Below are 12643 nucleotides of genomic sequence, written 5' to 3'. Positions count from 1 at the left end.
GTACAATTTCATGAAGTTTTATAATTGTAAAAAATATTTTATCAGTGGAATGTTCTTATGGAGTAGGGGTTGGGCAAGGATCACTCACGTTAAAACAGGTAATTTTCTAATAGTTTATTTTTTCAATTTGAAATAATCATGTAATGTTCTCTCGTTGAAATGGTTTCTCGGATTGAAAATACTGAAACTATAATAACATTGAAAGGCGCGAAATGTTCCTGTGTGTGTTAATTGAATTAATGATGAACCAGTTTGTTATGGGTATTTCCAAATTGTTAACTCGTGAAGGTCGTGATTTGGTAATTTGTTTATCTTGGAGGAGATTGGATTTTTTTTTTTATTAAATCGGTTTTTACAACAAATTTGAATGAATGTGTTATAATGATTTCCATATAATTTGTACTATTTATGAAGGCTAATGGTGTGTACCACATGATTAGGTAAAATAGTGGTACTGTTAAAAAAAATATTTTATGGTAAAGATTTCCTAAATCCCACTATTTCACCCAGTAAGCCTAAAAAAGTTCATGGATAGGAAATGAAGATGTATAGATTAAATCACAAGAAGAAACTTACAGTAATATTCCAGAAACACGTAAGCATGAAACAATGTCCAATAACTCCTAACCTAACCATTCCATAGAAAACAGAACTTTCAAATGCAAAAAGGAAAAGAGTGGAAAATATGTTTGTATGTTACTGGAACAGGACCAACCAAACCAAAATGACTTTGCACCAATGGAGAAATGTCATCTGACTTTGACAAGTGCCTTGATGTGTATCACTGTTAAGCGGCCCATACACCATAAATTATATTGCGCAATTTCTTTGTCAATGCTCTGAATTGACAATTAAATTGCGCAATATAATTGATCATGTATGGGCCGCTTTAGAATGACTTCATTGTAAATAACCAGAAGCTCCTGGCAAGGAAATGGGTGGGCATAGGGTCAGTGTTTTATTTGCCTGCATTCAAAAGTTTTCATATATTTTGTTTTATATACTGTATATAATTTCCACTCTTAGGATTCTGTTTCAATGGAAGTTATTTCCAGTGATGAAAAAATAAACTGATAAATAGGAATGTACTTACATTTCAGTGCAGAAAAAAAAATGTTTTACACATAGAAGACTTCCTGGAAGAGGCTTATGCCTGTGACTCCAGATCCACATTTACACTTTGTGGTAGCTTGTGGTGGATCTTTGCTTTATAATCGTATTTTAGTTCTTGGTTTTGCCAGAATTTGTCAAGTGTACCCTCATATTGGTTCACCAATTTTGCTGCAATCAACCATTCAGGCAGCTGGTTCCAATTATTAACAGCCATACACAGGAAAGCATATTTTCTTACATCCAGCCGTGACCTTGTCTTGAATAATTTCAGTGAGTTTCCCCTGCTTATGTTCTCTTCCCTAAGCTTCAATATGCCTTGAGTGCAGTCTCCATCATATTTTCCTGTCAGTATCTTGTAGGTCTCTATCATGTCTCCCCGTGCTCTTCTATATGCCAGTGTTGGTAGGTTCAACCTCCTTAGTCTTTCTTCATAGCTCAGTCCTTTAAGTTCCGGCACCATCCTTGTAGCCCTTCGCTGCACATTCTCCACCATCTCAATATCTTTTACCAAGTGAAGACTTAAAACTTGGTTAGGATACTCAAGATGTGGTCTCACCAATGCTACAAACAGACTTGCATCCAATGTAACAAACGTCGTTCTGATTAGTCCCACTATTTTGTTAGCTTTATTTACTTTCTCTGCCAGGTGATCCACACAGCTTAATTTATCATTAATTATCACTCCCACATCCTTCTCAAAAGCAGTGTTTTTCAGCTGTGTCTCCATAAGTTAATTTTGAAATGAAAATTGTAGATTTAACTTTTTTTTTCCTCCAATTGCTGAATATTACTGTAGACTGAAAAATTGATTAAGCGATATTTAGGTGTGCCATGCATCCCTGAAACCATTATCTTGCACAAATTAAGCTGATACTTTCACCAAGTTACTGACTTTTCCTTTTCTTTTTTTTTTTCTTTTTTTTTGTCAGGATAGGATTGCCAAATATTGCTGCATTTTTCATATTACAGCCATAGCAATAGTAATACAGATCAAATATATTCTATTTACACAGTGAAAGTGATGATGGTCATAGGTGGTTGTGATACTGGTCTTGGTTGACCAAATCATTGCAAGTTCTTTGGTGTTTTGGGAAGGATGACATTTAACATTTGTTTGGTTAGTATTTTGTGATGGGAGGCTGTGTTTGTTGACACACTAGTTTGAAAGTGAAATCTTAATTTAAGGAACTTCAACACTACTAGCACCATACTTTGGTGTAGGGATAATGACTTTCTGGCTATAGCTATTGGAATTAGATGTAATGAAATACGTGGTCAGAAAGGCCTTTCCCCTCGTGAAAGGAGGGTGGCCAAATCAAAGCATACACTCCCAGCACCCATGAAAGAGAAAAAATATATACCGGTATATGCTTTGTGCCCCCTCATCTTGACACCTTGAAGCTGTTGCCAGTTACCTGAAGGCTGCAGACCTTCTGCAAGAGAGATCAGGGGCAATGTATTGATTGATTGTGACTCCTCATAGATGAAGGGTTATCTGTGTTCCTTGTCAGGCAATAAAGCAAGACAAAGCAGATCTTCAGTAGGGCCTAATAGCCAGAGCTAGTTTACCCTTGTTGCTTCATTATATGAAGAATCTAACCCCCCCCTCCCACCACACACACACAGACATCATTGGTATGCAGCATACAAGAACATCCCTTGGAGTTGCACAATATCCTCATATGTTGACCACCATTTTCTGTTCACTCCTGTCTTTTGCATTTATTGTGTATCCATTGAAAAATGGTAATATAGAAAATAGACCATTTTATTAGAATCTCATCCACCACAGCAATTCATAATGGCTCTGGATGAATAGACAAATTCCAGGACAACCTCCTGAACTTTTTTATTCTGGTGTTCTCTAGGTATCTTCATAGCAAATGCTCACAGTTAGGCTGCCTTGCATAGGTTAGAAAAAAACTGGACCTGTCATCATCAGAAGAAAGAAGAATGAGAGATTGTATGATTACTGCATTTGAATCAGTGAAAGAATTGACAGAATTCATAGTTTGAGATGGGTGATTAGTAAAAGATTGTGAATAGAAATTGGAAAAGTAAATGCTGGGTGGATAATAGTTTTCCATACAGGTGTTTAAATTTGTGGAATTGCCCACATGAGGAAATTGTGAAGAAATTAAGACCAAATTTAATCAATGGAGAGAGATGGAACCTCATGAACATCTTCCTTCATACAAATTAGTCAGGTAAATACATAACTTTACAGACTGCATAACACTGACTACACATAAATAAGCTCTGGTGAGAGCTTGAGAGGGTTGTGGGATTACTTTGTATATATTATGTCATAACCCACTGATGCCGCGGAGCTAATTAATCAGCCATCCAGAGTCCATTGCTTAACAAAGGCCTCACCCAACCTCTTTCCATAAGTCATACAACTACACCAACCTCTACTCTGACACTTCTGCAAAGCTCTCTGTATCATCCCTCCAACCTCAGTCTGGTCACTTTCCATGCATCCTATTTTGTGGCATCCAGTCGGTAACTTTCATTTGCCATTCTTCTTTCTGGCTACCTTCTGGTCACTTCCATTTCTACTCCTTTATTGGTTCCTCAGTATCTTTCCATTGTACTTTCTTTGCCCAACTTTCTCTCCTGTCTTGCAGCATAATTCTCAGCATCGATCTATCCGTGCCTTTCCAACTCCTTAATGTTACCACAGTGGCTTTCATCGTCTTCAGAGTTTCACAAATGTAGATCATAATTGGGCCTATATATTGACTGTAAACTTTGCATGGCAGTTATATAGGTTGAGATCCATTCATGATATTCTTAGATTTACCGTATTCTAGCCAAATGCATCTTAAAAAAAAAGTTGGAATAAACTGGAAATATCAATACACGCTACCCTTCCTGCATGCTCACTTCATATAGGGCTTCCCTTGTAGCCTAGTGTGGAAAAATATTGTAATAATAGTATACAAGTACAAAGATGCTCATGTTATGTAAATTACACAAAATCTTGTGGTTTCATGAACATGACTAGGAGTTTTTGATGCTCAGTAGATGGTGACACAAGTGATTCATGGAGCAACAATGATCACTGCATTGCCATTATCACCCCAATTTCAAGTTTTTCTAAAACCAAAATATATTTTTGCATAAAACTAATGAGGTACATGTAGCAGGCTTGATGCAAGTGAACAATAATATGCATAAAAGCTAAAAGATTATTACTGTTTAACAATTTAAGAATTGGGTGTGAAAGGTAAATGTGAATTTAGGAACATCCTTTTGTGATTTACTTTTTATTTGTATGTTTGTATTTATTTATTTATTTTATAATATATATATCATATATGTGTGTATATATATATATATATATATATATATATATATATATATATATATATATATATATATATATATATATATAATCCAATGGTCAGATAACCCACCTCGCTTACGCCAATGATGTGGATGTGGTGGCCGAGGCTTTGGAGGAAATTAACGAGATCTTTACAGTATTCCAGTGAACAGATAGGACTAAAATGCAATGAGCAGAAAACTGAAATTTTGAAACTAAGTAGAAATGGGAATTATACACCAGGAGAAAAGCAAGTTGGATTGGTAAGGGTGAAGAAAGTGGATAAATTCAAGTACCTGGGATCCATTGTCAGTGAGAGAAATCAATTGGACATAGAAATAAACGAACGAATAGCTGTAGGAAACAGATGTTACCATGCCCTGGCATCTGTAATGAAGAATTGGACCATCAGCAGAAGAACTAAGATAAGAACATATAACATTGTAATAAAACCAGCAGTCCTGTATGGATGTGAGACATGGACACTGACAAAAGAAAGGGAGATGAGACTGGAAATTTTTTAAAACAATATCCTGAGAAGAATCCTCGGCCCAATATATGATGAAGAAGGGAAATAGAGATGAAGACATAAGAGGGAAATTAGAGAGCAGATTGGACAACCGTACATTCAGGATGAAATACTGGGAAGAAGAGCAAGGTGGGCTGGACACTGCATCCAAAATGGAGGCAGACAGACTACCAAGGAAGGTAATGGAAGGAGGAGTAGAGGGCAGACGACCAGTAGGGAGACCCAGGTACAGATGGATGGATGGAGTAAAGAAAGACGTAGAGAGGGTGGCACCAAGAGAGGTCTGGAAAGAATTGACAGAGGATAAAACCATCTGGAGAAGCACAGTGAAAGCAGTGAAGGGCCGTCCAGCCTGACAACCAACAGAATTCAATTTGATTTATTTATTTATTTATTTTATTATTATTATTAATTTTTTTTAAGCCTCCACAATAGTAGTAGTAATAAGAATGATGTTTGAGAATATAGTATAATACTTAGGAGTAGGGTAAGTAAAGTATGGCATCTGGGTGAACATGGCTTATCAGATACCTCAGCTTACAAATAAGACCCAGGGTATATTTTCAGAGATTGGATGGTAAATTTGACTTGGTCCTTAAAACGTGTCTAGGTAAATATATTTGTGTAGACTATATACCAAAAGGTTCCACTTGTAAGGAGGTAGTCAGCTAAGGCATGCACCCACCCCACACCATTCCATTTTAGCTCCTTGTGTATGAGGGAGTGAATGATCCACTGCCTAGGTCAGAAGCAATGTAGCAAGACACAACACACCTATAGAAGGGCTTGACAGCCAAGGCTGGTTTACACCAACTGATTAATTTACATGACCTCTTGACTTCCTCTTGCTTGACAGATATTCCCCTTTTATAAAAGGCCCATTTCACCTGATGCATCTATTGCATTATTGGTCTTCCCCTCAAGTTCACTCCACCTGCCTTTCATACACTTTTTACTTGTCAATCACTTATTCTTTCTGTCTACCCAAACCATACCAGTATTCTTTCATCAACCCTATCTGCCTTTCATCAATCCCTTTCTGCTTCTGCACTTCCTCATTCCTCTTTTTATTATCCATCCCTATAACCCCCACCATGCTTCTCAAACATTTCATCTCAAACCCACATTTCTCCTTTCTTGGTCCCTTAATTTCCAAGTCTCTACCCAATACAGTTTCATAGGCATAATTGCCCCTTCATATAGTTATCCCGGGATACCCATACCTTGTGACAATTCATTCTCCCAAAGCATTTACTTGCTTCCTTAACTCTACAGTTTACCTTCTCTATTCTTCCATTCCCTACTATGTGTGATCCTAAATGCTTAAAACTATCCACTTCCTCCAATGTCTCTCCTGTAAGACCTACCATCAGTTCACTGCTACCCTCACCCCATGTACATCTTGTCACATTTACTTTCAACTTCCTCCTGTCTATCACGTACCTTCCCATACCCTCCACCCAGTCATGAGTGCAGTGCCATAGGCAAACAACAACTGGCTCACTTCCCACTTCCCTCCACTTTAACCATCTCCAAGGTAAATACATAACTTTACAGACTGCATAACACGGACTACACATAAACACATCACCCTGAAATTTACCTCCTGTACCATCTTATCCATGTACACATTGAACAACCATGATAATATAACACAACCCTTGCATGGCCCCACCTTCACAACAGACCACTTACTCTCCCCACTTCCAACCCAAACACAAACTCTACTATTCACATAAAAGCATTTGACTCCCCTTAACAGCTTTCCCCTTATCCCATGTATTAGCAACACTTCCCACAATGCCTTCCTGTCACCCCTGTCATAAGCCTTCTCTAGATCCACAAAGGCCCAATAACCATCCTTGCCTTATCAAACCTGCTAACCTTTTACATGAGAATAGTTGAAGTGCTTCACAAAAGAGAATTAGGTTGATTATGAATATTTGGATAAAGAGAAAGCATCTGCTAAGATTCCTCACAAACAACTTTTGTGAAAATTAGAGTTTATTAGAACTTGTTTCCAGAAAAACCAGTACATAAGAATGGCAGTGAAGTACAAGATATTAAGAGGACAGTAACTTGTGGAGTCCCACAAAAGTTGGTTCTGGCACTGGTGACATTCTTGATATAAATGGCATGATGGAAAATATGAGATAGTGACATATTTGCAGTTGATGCAAAGGTCATAAAAAAAATATAAAATTTGTAGGAAACTTGAAATTGCTACAAGATCTAGACAATATGTATATATGGAGCAAATGGTTGAAGATAGACTTTAGTGCCAAAAATGCATTTTGGAAATTGTTAAAAATCTAAAAAGCCAACAATGAATTAATCCATAGGAAATTAATCATTTACAAAAACAAAGGAAGAGAAATATTTAGTTTATCCCTCTGTCCACTCCCTCTCCCCCCATTTCCTTTCCATTCCCTATCTCCATCCTCCTATTTCCTTTCCATTCCCTATCTCCATCCTCCTATTTCCTTTCCAATCCTTATCTTCCACTCGCTTCCTTTCTATATCTCCTCCCTTTCTCCTTCCCACATTTTTCTTTGCCTCCTCTCCCTCCCTCTTTCACTCCCTCCCTCTTCCATCTCCTTATTCCTGCCATCCTTTTGCTTCCCTCTCTTTCCTCTCCTCTCCCCTCCCTTATACTCCCCCACTTCTCTCTTGTTTGTTTCACTCCACTCTTTTCTTCCTTCTCTTTTCTTGTCTCCTCTCTTCCTTGTCCCTCACTCTTTCGACTTCCTCTCCTCTCTTCTTCATACGTGCTATCCCCCCTCTTTATGGGATATTGACTGCTTCAGTGACATCAATACAGACCAGTCACACATCACTCTTTCTGATAGAAAATAAACTCCTATCACTTTCTTCATCATCTTTCCCTCCATTCTGGTCTCCTCCTTAAATCTTTCTTTTATCACCTCCATGACTTATGTTTGGTGTGATATTGTTCCCAAGGAGGGAAGCACTGGTTATTGTTAACAAATTGCTCTTCCCCTTTTCTTTCCCATGTTCTGCCTCTTCCCTCTTTCCCACTCCACTCTCCCCCTTCATCCCCTCCCCTCTCTCTGTTTCCTCTTTCCTCTCTGCTCACCTCCTCTTCTTCTTTTAGTCCCTTTACCTCTTCCCTCTTCTCTTCCTCTATCATTATTCTCCCTCTCCCTTTCAATTGTCCCTTCTCTTCCTCACTGTCCATATTTCTCTCCCTCTCTTCCTTGCTACTTTTCTTAATAGCAGCCCAGTGAATCTGATGTGAATTGAAACTGAATGACTCACAAGGAATTCGGAAGCTGTGACACCGTCCCCTGGGAACACACAAGATTTGAATTAGCTTAGTTGGAAAACTGCCAATTGTTGTCTGCCCACTCAGGCCTTTCTGCCAGTTCTACACCTGAGTGTTAGATTGAAATTGTAATTTTTTTAATACTTAGTAGTGCCTATTTTAAGTCAATGCACAAGGCCTACACCCCTACCCTTCCCCTCCTTTATTGTGTGGGCTGGCATATTTTTTCTATTGATGATATAATGTTGCGTAAACCTTCATTATATCAATGTAACTCCAAGGAATTGTGCAGATTGGTTTTTGTTTTATTTGTTTATTTATATATATATTTTTTTCTTTTCATTTAATTATGTTATTATTATTTCTTTTCTGTCCTTTCCTCTGGGGACACAAAAGTTCAACAGGATGTACTCTTAGTGCCATTTGTGTTTCACAATGTGTGGGTGTGTCATGGGAATGCCAAGCCAAGTAATCACTTAGATCCTTTATGGCACAGAGTTTTCTCTTAGTATGTCAGGCACAAACCAGATGAAACTCCTCAATGGTGCCAAATTTAGTATGAAGTCTGTGAAGGGTAAATATATGGCACAAAGGTTCCTCCAAGATGAATAAAGTTGTTAGGTGTTTTAAACCAGACCAAGATATTAAGTGTGCCAAATTTGGCATTTTATGATGTAGAATGTAGTCTTGTTCAGGCTACTCATAAACAGCTGTGGAAGAAACCTTATGTACTCTTTAGATTTTTTTTATAATTTGTGACTTCCAAAAGCATGTAGGTTGTAAATGAACGTAGTCCAAGTGAAACAATGAAATATGAAATAGGCTTTATGGAAAATGAGAGCAACAACATTAACAGTATTACTTTTGTAGATTAAGTAAATATAGGTAATGACCATAGAATGATTAGTTGCATGGCCAAATTCAGTTTTAGAGCTAGAAGAAAAAAGTTGCAAAGATAAATGATAAAAAAGATTGAAATTGAAATTAGAAATAAATTTGAAGCTCTTAAGAAATGAGGACAGCATAGTGTTTACAAATAATGATAATTGTTGCCCTGGGTTGTTCTGACTGGAAATCTGGGAGGAAATTGTAGATTTGTCTGTATTGTATTAATGTGGTACTGTTTTTGTATCACTATCAAGGTAGTAGTCATAGATTATCAGCTCTCCTTTTGTGAAAATTTGGAGGAAATACCATTGAAACTGGTATGTGCTGGGCTCAGTCTGGAGACTGAGTGCCAGCTCCTCAGGTTATGAATTGAAATCTATTGAATATCAATAGAGAATTACTGGAGAAAGTACATAACATGTACCAAAGCCTATTTCCCCCCCTACAAGGGAGAGAGCCAAAAAGAAAAAGGCATTAAAAACCATTCCCACCCATTCCACCTCTAAATACACTCCACTCCATCCACTATCTACCCTCCCTCTTATCTTGGCAACTCCTGGATGATGGGTCATCCCTGCATCTTGTCCACTGCCCTAGGTCAGAGGCAGTGTCGCAAGACACAGCACATCCACAGCAAGGCCGCTTCATTAAATCGGCGACCCCCCCCCCTCTCTGTCCCCTCATGCAGAAAAGGAGAAGACGTGGAGAAATCCCTTTGGGCTGTGTCAAATTTTTCTCACACATCCTACATCACCCCACCTATTCCACCTCGTGCATCACAGCATCATCCATATACAACCATTCTCCATTCACCCGTCTTCTGTCCTCTCCCGTCCTTCCTCAACAGACATTCCCCTCTTCCCCAAAGTCCCTTTCACCCCATCCATCCATCTCATCCTAGGTTGCCCCCTCATGTTCACTCCCTCCACATCTGCCTTCCATACCTCTTTTACTAGTCTTTTTACACTCATTCTTTCCATGTGTCCAAACCATCCCAATACTCTTTCATCCACCCTATCTCCCAACTCCCATACCACCACTGTTCTCCTCCTCACCTCCTCATTTCTCACATCATCCAGCCTAGTAACCCCTATTATACTTCTCAGACACCTCATCTCAATTACATTCAAACTCCTATCTTCCTCTGTTAAGTTCCATGTTTTTGCCCCATACAGTGCTGTTGGCACAATCACTCCTTCATACAATCTCCTCTTAGCATCCATTCCCAAATGTCTATTCCTCATTACACTTTTTAATCCACCAAAGCATTTACTCGCTTCTCTTAATCTATATTCTACATCCATCTCCACTCCACCCTTTCCTGCCACATTTGCACCCAAGTATCTAAAACTATCCACTTCCTCCAGTTGCTCTCCCTTAATGCTCATTTCCAATCTACTGCCACTTCCACCCCTTGTAAATCTCATCACCTTACTTTTACCCACATTTATCTTCAACTTTCTTCTTTCACACACTCTCCCAAACTCTGTCGCAACTTCCTCAATCCCTCCTCTGATCCTGCTACAAGTGCAGTGTTGTCCACAAACAATAGCTGGCTCACCTCCCACTTTTCTCCATTTTCTTTAAACATCTCCAATCCCTGACCCACCACCCTTGCATTTACCTCTCGCACCACCCCATCCAGGTATAAGTTGAACAACCAGGGTGACATAACACATCCCTGACGAAGTCCCACCTTTACCTCGAACCACTCACTCTCTCCATTTCTAATCCTGACACATGCTCTACTACTTTAGTAAAAACTCTTGGCAGCTCCTAAAAGCTTTCCTCCTATCCTGTATATCTGCAAAACCTCCCATAATACCTTCCTGTCTACCCTGTCATAAGCCTTTTCCAGATCCATAAAAGCCAAAAAAACATCCTTACCTTTTCCTATAGCTTTTTCACATATCTGTCTTACCACAAAAATCTGATCTACACAACCTGTACCTGTCCTAAAACCACACTGTTCCTCACCAATTACTCCCTCGGTTCCTCTCCTAATCCTCTCAATCAAGATCCTCCCATTAGCCTTCCCAACTACACTTAACAAGCTAATCCCTCTGAAACTACTACATTCACACTTGTCCCCCTTTCCCTTGTAAATTGGAACTATACAGGCACTCCTCTAGTCCTCTGGCACTCTACCCTCTCTCCAGCAAACATTAAATAACCTCACCAGCCAGTCCACCATCACTGTACCTCCTTTTTTCAGGCATTCTGCATAGCATACATCCAGACCAGGTGCCTTACCTGATCTCATCTTAACTGCCTTCACTTCATCCTTCCTTATTTCTCCTCCATTTTCCTCACTTATCACGGCCATTTTCTTAGCACTTCCCACTGCAACTATCTTTCCCTCCCTATCCTCCTTCATATTTAGCAACTCCCAAAAATACTCGGCCCATCTTCCCCTTACTGCCTTCTCTTCCATTATCATCTCTCTATCTGCAACTTTTACCTTTTCTTCTCTACTTGATTTGCCTCTTCTTCCTCTCTTAATTTCTTTCGAAAACATCTTATTACTTTCAAAATTTTCTGTCATACTCTTACCCCATTTCACATCTCTCTTCTTTGTCTCCTTTACCTTTTGCTTTACTCCTCTTTTCTTTTCTTTGTACCTCTCATATGACTCCCTCATCCTATTTTGTAACCAATCTGTGAAGGCTCGCTTCTTCTCTTCTACAACCTTCTTTGTTTCCTCATCCCACCATTCACTACCCCTCCTTCTATTTCCTCCCGTCCTTGTTCCACACCCCATCTTTGCACACTTTGTGACTCCCTCCTTGAACCATCCCCATTCCTCAACTCCTAGCTGTGCTCTATCCTTCACTCACTCCCACTCCTCTCTCAGCTTCTTGTACTCCTTCTCCTTTTCCTTTTCATTTAAAGAGTTCAGTCTAAGCACCTCCCCACCTTTTGTCCTTTTCCTCTTTCTCCATCTATCCTTCACTCTCAGCTTACCACCAAAAAATGATCTGATATTCCCCCACTCTCTCCCCTTAGCACATGTAAATCCTTAACTCTTCCTATTATACTCCTATCTACCACTACGTAGTCCATTAATGCTCTATCCACCACCCTCTCCCATGTGTACTTATACTTGACTTCCTTCAGAAACACTATTTGCTATCATCAACTCTTTCTAGACACATCTTCACCATCAACTCTCCACTACAATTCTTTCCTGGAACTCCACATTTCCCAACCACTCTGTCAATTGGTTCATTTCCTACCCTAGCATGGTCTCCCAATACTACTACATTGATGTTCCTCCCTAATCCCTCTATGCACTCATTTAAATCTGTTCAAAAAGCCTTCCTTTCTTCTACACTCTTCTCACTACCAGGCCCATATGCAGTTACAAAGACCCACATCTCCTTTCCCAGTTTCACCTTCATTCATGTTATCCTTGAGGAAACCTCCTTCCACTCCACTACACATTTACCTATCTCTTCACTTACTAGTATAGCCACCCCTTCTCTCCCTCTCCCTC

At 39.2% G+C, this 12643-nt stretch overlaps 1 protein-coding gene across 2 annotated transcripts in view; it reads left to right on the top strand.

The window, feature by feature from the left end:
• LOC143027313 (HUWE1-associated protein modifying stress responses) overlaps positions 1 to 12643 on the top strand; it is a 36424-nt gene that overhangs the window by 245 nt on the left and 23536 nt on the right. Inside the window, exon 1 of one of the 2 annotated variants that reach the window (XM_076188655.1) lies at positions 42 to 98. The exons of the other annotated variant lie outside the window; for it this stretch is intronic. Within the exon in view, the coding sequence (XP_076044770.1) occupies positions 50 to 98 (49 nt within the window). The 5' untranslated portion in view covers positions 42 to 49. Of the gene's footprint in view, positions 1 to 41; positions 99 to 12643 lie in introns of those variants that run through there. 2 annotated transcript variants of the gene reach the window in all.

The sequence above is a fragment of the Oratosquilla oratoria genome, chromosome 1, assembly GCF_046742065.1.
Source record: "Oratosquilla oratoria isolate Oo_2021 chromosome 1, ASM4674206v1, whole genome shotgun sequence".
NCBI lineage: Eukaryota > Metazoa > Arthropoda > Malacostraca > Stomatopoda > Squillidae > Oratosquilla > Oratosquilla oratoria.
Note: the sequence above shows the minus strand (reverse complement) of the source record. Positions and strands in the feature narration are given on the sequence as shown.